General features: G+C 41.9%; 1 protein-coding gene across 2 annotated transcripts in view; it reads left to right on the top strand.

Moving 5' to 3' along the window:
* Nucleotides 1-253: 253 nt before the first annotated feature.
* The window catches only part of CACNB2 (calcium voltage-gated channel auxiliary subunit beta 2), a gene marked incomplete at its 5' end in the record, with an annotated part of 271,036 nt that continues 258,271 nt past the window's right edge, over nucleotides 254-13,018 (top strand). For both annotated transcript variants that reach the window (XM_082015573.1, XM_082015574.1), the window contains 2 exons: nucleotides 254-352; nucleotides 11,987-12,079. In XM_082015573.1, the coding sequence (XP_081871699.1) occupies nucleotides 254-352; nucleotides 11,987-12,079 (192 nt within the window). The remainder of the gene's footprint in view (nucleotides 353-11,986; nucleotides 12,080-13,018) is intronic.

Consider the following 13,018-nt stretch of genomic DNA (forward strand, 5'->3'; position numbering starts at 1 on the left):
GGCGGGGCGATGCTCGCTGTCACTTTCCCTCTTCCCCACGCGCCGCCCCCTGCCCGTCCCCCGGCGCCGCGCGGCGCCGCGCGCTCCCCGCCGGCAGCAGACAGGCCCGCGCCGCCGCCCGCGCGCCCGCCCGCCCCTTCCCCCGGCATGGCCGGGCGCTGAGGGGCGCCCCGCCCCGCCCCGGCTCGGCTCGGCCCGGCCCGGCTCTGCCCCGCCGAGGGGCTCGGCGCCCCGCCGCCCGCTCTCCCCGCCAATGGTCCAGAGCGACATGTCCAAATCGCCTCCCAGCCCGGCGCAGGAGGTGCAGATGGAGCTGCTGGACAACCCCCTGCCCGCGGCGGCGACAGCGCAGGTACCGCGGGGGCGTCGGGCCCGGGGGCGCGGCGGCGGGCGGCGGGGCCGGGCCAGGCTCGGAGGGCTGAGGCAGCCCTGAGGCAGGCTGGGCGAGGCGGGGAGCGGAGCGGCGGGGCTGCCGGAGCTCCCTGTCCTGCGACTTCGGCTCCCCGCCGTCAGAAAAGTTTGCCGGCTCTCCTCAGGCGCCCGAAATCCCTGTCCTCGCCCCCAACCCCAAATGCCGTTTCATTAACGCGCACGCGGTGGGATGCTCTGTGCCGTAGAAGCTTCGTAAAGTCACAAGAACCTTGCGGCTCTCTTGGAGGGTGGATATTCAGGAATACGTTACTGTCAAGGTGCTCCTCCGTGCATATATTACTCACAGGTTACGGCTGTATCTCCCTGCTCCAGTAACCTGTTGTATCTGTACCTGATGCTTACCACGCGCTGCCGAAACCTTCCTCATCTCTTACACAGGCTGGTAACGGTCTGTGTTGATGGGGGAAGGCGATTCACGCTGGTGGTTGAGCAGGGATTTTTGGGGAAGGTGATGGTGTTGAGCCCGCTGCAGGTTTAAGCTGCTCGATCATCGTGCAGAAGGTGGTACAGGCACCTCTGAAATTTCAACAACCCGGTCCATGTGCACGGCCTTCGGGTGGATGGATGAACAGAGGGAGGCAGGGCATGGATGTTTGCACACTTGCTAAAGACTTTATATTTTGAAAGGTGGTTCCTGTTTAATGTATGAGTGTTGCATAATGTCTTCGAGTTTGCAATAGTTGGCTACAAAGACTTATGGTGCTATTTTTAAACCCAGTAAAAGGGTGCTAAAATCTGACTGCGTGCGTTTTAAATTACAAACATGCTTGTTCTTGTTAGGACAGAGTTTTTTTCCTTTTGGGGTGGCAGTTTTTATTGCTGCTGCCGAAGCTGTCTCTGATGCTTTATTTTCTTGGGGAAGGTTGTCCAGTTTCATCACAGAAGCGTTCAACTGCCAGAGGAAAATGCTGCCAGTCTGTCAAAAGACTCGGTGATTGATCTTTACTTACTGGAGACCAGTGACAGCAGAAGAAAATCCAGGCACTGAAACAGAGACTAGGTTAAGCTAAAAAAGAAAAAGTGTCTCTTCAGATGTGAGTTTGACTGCAGCCTCCAAGTGCAGAACAGACGTTTCAGTAGGGCCATATGCTTTGCCAGCTTCTCCAGAAGCAGTGGCAAGGGAGCTAATTTCTGACCTACAAATTCCCCCCCCCTTTTTATATCCTTTCAGCCCTCAGCACTGAATCGGCAACTGTCGGATCATATGGTGCCTCTCTGCTGTGGACAAATGTCAAATACTGATGATAAAATTGATTTTCACCCATCCTTTTAACTAGGCATAAAGAACCTCTGTTTAGAGAGGAAGGATAGTTTGCTAACACTCGTGTTGTTTATGTTTCAGGTAAAATACCTATATTCTCTTTAACAGAATTGGTTTCTGAACAATCGGGGCCAAAAAGATCCACTTTTTAAGATAGTAGTAATGCAGCTTTGTAGTTCAGGGAATATTTTTCAGTTTTTGCCGTTAGGCAAAATAAGAATCGCATCTTCTCCATATATACATACTCTAGTCATACATAAACCTTTGGTGTAGAGGAAATAAGATTATGGAAGCAAGAGCCCTTTGTCTGAATAGCAATGTTAATTACTTAGCATGCACTGCATTGAGAGACAATTATTCTGATGTGAATTTTTGGTCCATTAACGTGATTTCCAAAAAATCAGTATTGTAAGACCTTGCTGCTTTAAAACATACTCACAGTGAGGAGGGGCTTAACGAGAACATGTGAATCAAGTAGATTGCGGTGGGCATAACTGAAGTACCTGTAGGCAATCTTTTTCACTAAGGTACTTGAGTATCAGTCTTAAAACATTTCATGCCAAGTAATGCGTCAGGAAAAAAAACAACCAACCAACACGTGAGGTTATGGAGTGATATCACTCCTAAAAGTGTTCTCTCTGAAGTGCTACTTCTGGGAATTATGATTTAGTGAAATATAATGTAGAGTTGTAACAAGCCCCAAAATTTGTCTCAGCCAAAAGCTTTGCTTTTGCAAAGCTGAGGGTTTTTTTTAACCTGGCTGCACATCATTGTTGGTATCGTGGATCGTGTCTGTTCACCCATTTTGGCTAAACTTGTCACCACTTGGCAGAGTAGTGAATGTAGTTAACACTCTGGAAGAAACTACTCTTAAAAGGTAGTTAAATATGTGGAATATTCCTAGATAGCCTCTGCAAAAAATCTATTTCTTATTTTCATAATGCATTTTCCTAACAAGATCTGCAAACAAAGTAAAATCCCTTTAGGTGTTGATCGTGACAGTTATACTGTACTCTCCCTGGGAAGTTCTTTGCAATGGGGACAAGGTATTGGTATGTTCTGTATTACCTAAAATTCTGTGGCATTTAGGTCCATATTATTCTAAAAACATAATTCTAGGTACTTGCTGTCATCCTAGTCCGGATGGGGTTGTGGTATAGTTTCAGATGTCCAGTTTTATCCAGATGAATGCACATTGTAACAGTTACACTGTGGAGTTATTCACGATGTCCAGGTATATGTCAGTGCAAAGTGGTAGTTTTAGGTGTGACCCTTCTGTAATAAAATCAGCATTTGATTTTCTGAACCTGTAACACAAGCAAACTGTTCAAATGCATGTGTTTGATGATCAGTATCTGTTTTAAAAAAAAATCAACTCCACTCCTCTTTTCAATTCTTTATTTCAAGAACTCCTTAATTCTAGGAATTTGAATTAATAGACTATTCAATTTAATCATTTTAATTAATGCAGATACTATGCTGATTTGTTTAGAATGTATTATAACATAGCATATTAATGCTTTTCATGGTAACTCTTGGTGTTTCCTCTTCTCTTTTCCCTCCCTTCCATGTAATTTTCTTCTGATCCTACTTCAAAGTCCCTCAGTCCCCAGAAATCATTTGATTCAATTTCTGTTGCTATTTTCTTATCATAAAGTTTCCTGTGTTGTGTCATAGGAACAGTCACAGCAAATCAGATCCGTAAATTATACAAGATGTTTCAAAGAAAATATAATTGAAACCTTGTCTCAAGCAACTCCAGACTACCTTGTGGAAGGAGAAGGTATCTTACCCTGGATGAATCCTTCCCTATTCCCAGTTACTATTTTCCTCCTGTTCTTTGTCTTGCCTTCTTATGCATCATCTGTCAATGCAGGTCCTAACAACCTGACACATTTTAAATGAAAACAGTTCTCTTCTTGATTGTTTTCTTCAGCTCCTTCACTTGCATTTAGATTTCGTCTGTACACTGATACTGTTAAGTGCTTCCCCCATCCAAGTCTAAAGGCTTCATCATCCCAGGAGCGCTTGGCTCCAGCTGGTTGGGTTGCATTGCTGAAGGTAAACTGCAGGCATGGGGTTTGGGACAGGCTTGTTCAGTTTTCCTTCTGTATTGACTGCCATTGATGTTAATGTGAATTTTAGAGGAATGGAATAGACTAGACTATTTCAGTTGGAAGGGACCTACAGTAATCACCTAGTCCAAGTGCCTGACCAACTCAGGGCTGACCAAGTTAAAGCATGTTGTAAGGGCATTGTCCAAATGCCTCTTAAACACTGACAGGCTTGAGGCATCGACTGCCTCTCTAGGAAGCCTGTTCCAGTGTTTGACCACCCTCTGGGTAAAGAAGTTCTTCCTTAATGTCCAGTCTAAACCTGTGCATGTAGTGACTGCAGAACATCAGCTTACTTATTTGGCCCTTGCACGGACTGTTGTCCTTCCTGGATCTCCAGCTATCTTTTCAGTTGCATAGCACCATCCCTTCACTTTCCTGTCTTGTGGTAATGAGGAATGGAAAGAATAGCCAGAGATTTACTCTCAGCGGATTAATCACACTGCCCTCTGCTGCTCGCTCTCAGCTGAGTTGATTTATCACAATTCAGACCATGTTTACCTATTCTTCAAATAAACATTTTGCAGCAGCGTATTTCCCAATACTGGCTTGCAAGTAGCCTTTGTAAGCGATAAACAAACAAAATTTATATCCCTTTGCTTACTTAAATAATAACAATAGAGGCATGGAGGGTTTTAGTCTCTTCTGGCAGCATCTCTAGAAGCCAGATCCAATGTGGCAGCAGCTCAATGGGATATATACAGATGAAGAAGAGATGAAATCAAATTCCATTCATTGGACTTTCTCATGGTCCTCAGCAAGAGGTAGCGTTTTCTTTCCTCCTTTCAATGTCGTACTGTTTACCCACAAAAATAAATTTTAATAGTCTTTCACTGAAGAAAGCCCTTCAGGTTTCAGCCGTTACTCTTCTGATGATTCTCCTCTGCTCTTTGGGTTTATTTTGCATTGTCCTGAACTCTTATGAGTAACAGGTGATCTTGCATGCTCATCTCTTCCAGAGACATTTATTTGCCACTTGGGTATTACACATCATCAGCATATACAGACTATAATCATTGTATTTTACATTTTCCTAGAGCGTAAAATCTACCTGAAGCAATTCAGCAGTTTCAGTCCCTAACATTTCAGTGCCTGGTAACCACCTTCGAGAGATGATCTCTGTTTTTGTCTTGTTTTTTCTCTAGGTTTATGATTTCAAACCATTATGGATGAAAAGCTCCTGTACTCTTCCAAGCCTGGCTTCTCTGGAGTCTCAGTTACTTTTCTTCTGCTTCTTTTACTCAGTTCTTTTCTGTGCCAGTTTAGATGAGTTTCAAAATAACATAAAGCAACCAAAAGCAGCCTTCCTGCCCTCTGAGGGCTTGCCTTAGTCTCTGTCAGCAGGGTGGCAGACCCTTAGCAGAGGGAAACTTCCCCCGTAGCTGGCTGTCGCTCCCTGCAGATACTTTTCTGTCATAGAGTCAGATCTCTTTTTCTGTTTGCTCATGTAAGAGAAATAGAGAGATCCATGGAGAGCAGGTGAGGAGGAGCAAGCACGTGGGCTACAACTGTAGTTGCCAATCTTAAAAGGCTGCGGGAGGCACAGTGGGGTTTGGGCATGAGCTTCAACACCTACTGCTGTTGCCTGCTCCTGTTTTGCTGAGCTGGGAGCAGACGTCTTCATCATTGGTGTTACGGGGAGTTATGCAGCAGATTTGCACCAAGGTGGGTTCCCAAGCCACAAGGGAGGAGGGGAGCAGGCCAAGGCCCCTCCTTCTTCTCTGGCAGGTGGAAACTGCCAGGTGACCTGGTCTGAGGCCAGGGTGAGAGCACTGGGAGATGCCTTGGAAGCATAGGAACGGGTGAGAATTGGGCTATTTCTAGCTGCAGTATTGGCAAGGCTTTATCACAGGCCAGCAGAAAAGAGCATCAAAGATTTAACCCTGCTACAGATTTCTCAGGAGAAATGGGTTTTCTTTTTTATGGGGGAAAATGGAGCATCTGTCAAATACTTTTTTTTTATTGTGTATGCAAGTTTGGATAAATAAATAATTTGTGGGGTGTTTTTGTTTTAGTTTGGATTTTTTTTTTTTTTTTGTGTAGGTGGAACATTTTGTAAAGGGACTGTAGAATGGACTTAACAGACTCACCAGCATAGCTTGTGTGAATTCGATGGCTGTATATTGAGATCCTCACTTTGATAGGATTCCTGAAGGGAAGCCTTGTCTCTTCTGAATTGTGTCCTGATAGCAAATGGTATTTGTTTGAAGAAATCCAGGTTTTGAGACCTAACCTTGGGATTCTTCTCTGCTGTGGGGACATGACTGCACTCCTCAGGCAACTTCCTCACTGAAGGTACATCACAAGGTACCTGAAGGTACAAGCACCTGTCACAGGGCTGCGCTGGTGTTGATCGCGTAGGGTGACCTCAGACCCTGGCCCCAAGACAGACGGAAGGCAGTATACATTGCGATGTCCAGCACTGCCCCGTTGCCCCCAGAGCAGAGCTGTGGAGTGCTGGGGAGCTCGTCGCCAGGGTCTGCGTACATCTTCCAGCCCTTGGCTGTACTGTCAGACGGCTGACCACCCCTCAGTTATGAGATTAGTGTGATTTGTGGTGCACAGATCAGACAGTTAGGCAGCTGATGCCGGAGGCTACACCACCCAGTAGCTGGAGGGTATCGTTTCTGAGTGCTGGCAAGCCTGGCCATTGACCAGAGAGGGCTCAGGAGGTCTGACCTGCAGGAACACTCTGTTGCCTTGTTGTCAGGAATTGATTAAAGTGGGAATTACTTGTTTTTGTAAGAAGTGGACGGAGCTGGGTGTGCATATTCTGCGCTATCCTGGCATGCTAGTCTTTGTCTGGGACATGGGCATTTTAAAACATCTTTTAAAGTTTCTGCATGGGAAGGCAAAATGCTTAGTGCAACTCTTTCATTTCTGACTTTATTAGTAATTCTCTAATCCTCCAGGGGCTTACTCTTTACCTTTAGGTATTCTTTTAATCCTTTTAATCGGTCATTTGTTCATCTGAGATTGTGTAAGCTTCATTCCAGCTCTGAATATTTTCTGGTTTTGTTCTCTCCAATTAATTTCTTGCATTATTATTTCTGTTTTGTGACGACATCAGTGACTCTGCTGCCTAAATCTTCTGGACCTTTCTTTTATTCTTTGAATGAGACCAATGGGATAGTTTTTAAGGGTTTATATTTGTCACTAACCATGATATTGGTCTCAATAACTGGTGCTATTTTACCCATTATAATTAGTAAAGGTTCAGACTCACCCTGTGTATACTGCTTTTCTCTGCTTTGATGTAAAATACTCTTGGAGTGGTTACTGGTCAACAGCATTTCAAGACTTTTACTGAAGATCAGTTCCCTGGTTATAGATAGTTGGTCATTTTAAATGTTCCCTCTTCCAGATGATAGTATTTTGCCTAAGGGATAAACCATGCCCTCTGCTTGTCATGTGTGTTAGAGGATTAAATCTTACGGGTGCGTGCTTTTCCTGTGTTGAGGAAGAACCTCATTAAAATTAAAGGGTTTCACTGGGTGGTATTGATCTCATCTGTTTCCAATAATGAGTAATTGTATATGAAACTGTTAATTATCAGGAAACTGCTATGCATGCCTCTAATGCTTCATATGATTCCCATATTTTGTTCGATTACATGGGCTGGATAAAGGTTGCACAATGTACTTCACATCAGAGTTGGAAAGCAGAGTCTGTCTTTGCTTTATTAAGACTTTGTTGATGAAATGTTTATGACGAGATTGCTTCGGTATTTTTTTTTTGGAGTTTTTGTTTAAGGTTTCACATTGTCTGCCAGGTATTTTAAGAAGCTGTAGAACATAAATGGATGTGGTGTTTTTCTCGTCTCTGGCAACTCAGCCAATTTTGAAAGAACTTCACACATCTGACTAATAAACCAAGCTACAGTTTTGATCTTGTAAACACTTTTGTGTATATGTAAGTTTATATGTGTAAGATGCTCTGCTGAAATCCAGTGAGAATGTTCCTGTCAGCAAACTTTTTGTATAGACAGGCTCGTTCAAAAAAATGGAGTTGATTGTATTAAAATTAGCTGGGGCAAATGATGGTATGTCATAGCCAGCTGGTTATGCTGGGTTTCAAGATTGTTTCCATTGGGCACCGTACACTGGAGTGCAGAGAATTCTGCTCCCCTGTGGTTGTTCTGTTAGGTAGAGCTACCGTATAGACTGAGAAAAGACTGGCCCGTGTTGCTGCTTTTACTGGCCAATGTCCGCACATCATGATTCAGTCCTTTATTTTTAGCTACCTAATTGCAGCCAACTGCTGCACAGAACACAGATAAGGCAGCTAATTTTAATATGAAAATCACAGTAACATGTTGGGTTCATTGTGAAGAAAATGTCTTTTTTGTTTTCCAGAACTGAAAGCAACTTGTAGATTTTTTTTTTTTGTACAAAGGTCTTGTTCTCGCATTAAGCTTTTATGGAAAAAATACACTGAAAGCAGCAAAACATTATGAATATGACAGGATGAGTATTCATGATTCTTCACATGACAGAGATATTTAATCATTTTTTCAAATATGTAAGAATCTGTTTTGTTTATGGAAGACTTATCTCATTTTTAGAAGAAAGTTTCAGGCATTTCTGACTGTGGGAATAAGCTTGAAAGGCTGGGAAGACAAATGGAATCCCAGATTAGCATCCTTAAAATAATGAGAATAGTTATCAAATCCCACTTTTCCCATGTGCCAAAATTGTCCCCCTTTCCTCTGATTCAGAATTGGTCTGTGCACAGAAGCAGCTGTAAAACTGATTTTCCCTACACTGTGTAGCCATGGCCTGCCATCATGTCAAATGTTTTTTGTGTCTAAAGTTAATATTTAGCTTGTGCTCCTGAATAGTTTTCACTTATATAAGACTAAAAGAAAAATGTGCGTGCTGCTGTGCACAGCCTCCCCCCCAGAACTGAAAAATCAAGATGAGTTTCAGTCTGAGCTGGATTTGCCATGTGATATTCCCCAGAATAAATGCTTTTAGTTGTTGCTACAAAGGTAGAGAAGTGTGCATTTTATCTGTGCTTGTAATGCGTTCTTATTCTGCTCTTGTTTGTTTTATCCTCCTGACTCTAGACACAGTCATTCTTTTGCCTTCGTATTAATTTTTTGTGTTACAAAACTGAACGTTATGATTCCGTAAATGAAATAAATATTGTAGAAACTGGGTACAAATACAAAAAATGTGACTGTGAAAGAGAATATGTGTACATTTTTTTCTAGTATCTCCTTGGGTATTACACAATACTATACTGTACATTATTTATGAAATTGCCTAGATAGTGTGATCTTTATGTAGACACTTTATTTTTTTGAGCTCCTATGTGAATGTTATCAATTCTTTATTCTTTGTAAGTATATTTCCATATTCTTCCACAAAAATTGGAGAAAGGAGGGTCAGAATGTTGATGGGTAACTACAGTTAGTTACCTCAATAAGAACCATTTTTAAGAGGTAAATTTTGATTTAAAGATTTTTTTAATTTGAACACTACTGATGTCAGAGATTCTTCCTATGTATTTTAGGTATCATTATATTATATTACATTATATTATATTAGATGGAATATTGTATTGGATGGAAAAAAATGGTTCTCATAGAGCTGTCTATTCTAACAGTAACTGGAGAACGTTTTGAATAATTTGCTGGTAACAGTGGTTCTGGTTTACTTTTTATCCTTATAGAGCTATGAAGACTTTTTTATTATCAAAAAGTTCTTCTATTATAAAAAAATCCCTTTTAGAAATGCAACTGTGTAAAGCCATTCTTCATTTAATTTTAATTTAACATTTTGTGACCTACTGGGTTACAGTTCGGGACTCATCATGAAGTCCTATTTTCATCCCCGTAATGTGTAGCATGCTGATTTTTACATAGTTCTGCCCTAACGAAGGTGTAGTATCAGTTCATGTGCCTTTCAGAAACTTCTTACATGGCTTTTTTACAGTTTTGTAAAAATCGTATGAATTTGGCAAAATATCTTTTCCATAAATCTATATTTTGGGGGAAAATCATTGCTTTTCTTGTAAGCCATTGTTAGTTCCATGACATAACAGATATTAAATTATTTTTGCTGACTCAGTGTCAGTCTGACAGATCTATTGTTACTTGAGTCATTCTTTGTAAAAGATTGCTATAATATTAGATTTCAACCAGTACTCCAAACTTGCCCGTAATCAACACGTACGGTCCAGATACAGCCTGAGATCATTCTCCTGCATCTCGTGGTGGCAAGTTACCTGGATTTGTCAGTTTGACAAATAATCTGGAATTAGTAGTAGCTATCTGTCAACCTCCTCAATTACTCTTAGATTGCAAAATATTCCGTCATACTTACCCTGTGTGTTGCTGCTAAGAGCTACAGGTTTTGAAGTCATGATCTTAAAAATCTGCCACATGAGATTCTCAGTCCGCTTCCGAGCCTGTGCTGGAGCCCTGATGGGACTCGGGCCCAAAGCTCAGCGTGGTGCTCTGAAGGTTGCCCAAGCCCGGAGAAGGACAAGCCTTCTGCACCCAAGCGGCGTTCTCTCCCAGCGTTTGCTGTATCAGGGCCAAGCGGTCAGGAGTGTTGTGCTGTAACGCATTCGCAGCCACGTTCTCCAATAAGCTGGTCCTTGTTTTCCCGTCGTAGCTAAGCCCGGGAACGACAGCGGCTTAGGGCCAAAGACAACAGCAGGATGCAGAGGCATCGACTTGGAATTCTAGGAAATAATAGATGAATAATCTAACTTATTAGTGTAATATTTTGAGATAACAGTACACTAGTACCTTATTATCAAGAGTTGTTTTTTTTGTTGTTGTAGTGTATGTTAAGGAGAACAATGAGATTTCTGTAAAGGAGATTTTATTCTTGGGAGAAGGATCGTGAGATAGTACGGGGAAGGGTATGAAATTACTCTGAAAATTTAGCATGTAAGTGATGGAGGCTGGTGTTTGGGGTTTTTTTGGGTGATTTTTTTTTTTTCCCCTGAGTTATTGTGGAACTTGAAAGTTCAGTGCTGAATGCAAGATGAGAGCTAAGATTGGGAACAGGCCAAGGCAGACCTTGAAAGTAAAGACAAAGACCCTGTTTATTGCAGGGAACTGTGGGAGGTATTTAAAGACAGGAGACATGATAGAGAGAGATGGATTAGTAAAATGACCTTTACAGCAGCATGATGAGTGAGAAAAAAATTGCTTTTATCAATCTCGAGGAGAATAACATTTGAAGTAGTCAAGACATGATTTTGGTGTAAGTTTAGCTGAATTTAAGCAATGTGATGAGATAGGAAGGGCTATCTCTTAATGTAGTTGTGCAGAACAAATCTGCGAGACTTTGGTTTGCCTGGGGGGATGCCCTGGGAAGGGTCTGACTGTCATGGCATGTTTTACAGTCACCACAAAAATAAGTGGTTGCAGATAGCATAGTTTAAAACTCTTTAATGTTTTTTGAAATTTGTTTTATTATAGTTATTGATTGTGCATGTTCATTATACAGAACACATAGCTTTGCAGGGGGATTGGGCCATTTGCTGTGTTTCTAAACTATAGTTTAATAATTTTTGCTTCAGCCAACCATGGCTTTCTTCTGGTGTCTTTCTGATTTCCTAATAGGTATAAACAATGCCTTGCTTTTTAGTTGTATATTATCCCTTTTCCAGTTACATGTTTAGTCCTTTTTTTATTGTTATACTGCTTTTACTTACTTCAACTTTAAAAAACCATAAATTATTATATAGTTTTCCTCAGTTGCAGGATTGTATCTGAATCAACAAGTTGTTGGTCACTTCTTGCTGTTTAATGCTTTCTCAGCTGACTTGGCTCATAGCTGTAATGTACTGAAGACTGCTCCAGCATCTCCTTTCCTAGCTTGTTTATTTAAACTAGCTGCAAAACAAACTGTACTTTTTAATCATTGTGACTTGGGTGAATAATACTACAACTATACACGTCTATAAATGCTTCTCCAAACCCACATGCGGAAAAAAACCCCCTAAACATTCAGGGCTCAATTGGCCAAGCCTAGTTGTGTTGGTGAACACTTGCGCGCATAGTCCCATCAGTTACTTAGTGAATTTGTGCTTATTTATTGGCACAAAGCTGATTGTCTGAATCCCTGCTAGCCTAGGAGACATTGGTGATGCTTGTACTGAAAGTTTTCTGTGCAACACAAACTAATGCTGTTCCTCTAATTTTTTTTTTTTACAGTCTTACGGTAAAGGGGCAAGAAGAAAAAACCGATTTAAAGGATCAGATGGGAGTACATCTTCTGACACTACCTCTAACAGTTTCGTACGTCAAGTATGTGTTTTTCAGCTTTTAAAAGACTGATGATTTGCTGATGTTAATGTTGAAGTAAATTTTTTTTTTTTTTTGGTAAATTGTCAAACCAAAGAGTGATAATACAGCCTGAGAAATAGCAGAAATCTCCGCTGTCACAGTGAAAAATACTTGGTTGCTATTGTTTTGATCTTGGTAGAAAATACTTTATCATTTCTTATTCGTTTCCATGTATAGCAGTTTTCATTATTTTTGTTACTGTAATGCCATCAGGTGATTAAAGCTGGAGGAGGAGGCAAAGTCTGATAGAAGCACCTAAAGTGGCAACTTTTTGGAAAAAGCATCAAAACCCCACCAGTCCTCAGGGTTTTCCTGCTTAAAATAGTGCTGTGTGAGGCAGTGTTAACTTAGATGCTTTCCTCCCACATCCCAGTGTTATTTTAAGGCATGGGCTGGAGGGGAACTCCCCGGCAGCATTTGTCCCCATTACACTGATGCTGAAAGGCCTGCAGAGGATGGAGCAGTGCTGTAGGCTCCCATGACCTGTGCCTGCATGTCTCTACCTCAAAGGGAGAGACCCAAGTGGAGCCTTATGTGGATCCCAGACCTGTGTGGGTGAGGTGACAGACTTATGGTTGACTACAACCTGGAGAGCATGAAGGGTACCCAGGGCATCACAGTGACTGCACCTGTTGATTTAAGCTGTGGTTTTGCAAATGCAGACTTTGCTGTCTGTTTTGGAGGTTTTATGGAATTTGGGAGGTTTAATTTCAGAGTTTTTGGTTTTGCCATAAGCAGGCACCAGGCCAGCTTCTCAACTGGCTTGTCTTGCTTGTTGTTCCATCTCAAAATATTTAATGGCTCCGCTGCTGTTGCACTGGTGGTATCAGTACACATATTCTGTTTGCAAAATTCTTCTACTTTGTGCTACTGTGATCATGTGAGTAGGTTTTGTGATAG

This window comes from Phaethon aethereus (genome assembly GCF_964289735.1).
Source record: "Phaethon aethereus genome assembly, chromosome: 2".
NCBI classification, from domain to species: Eukaryota; Metazoa; Chordata; class Aves; order Phaethontiformes; family Phaethontidae; genus Phaethon; species Phaethon aethereus.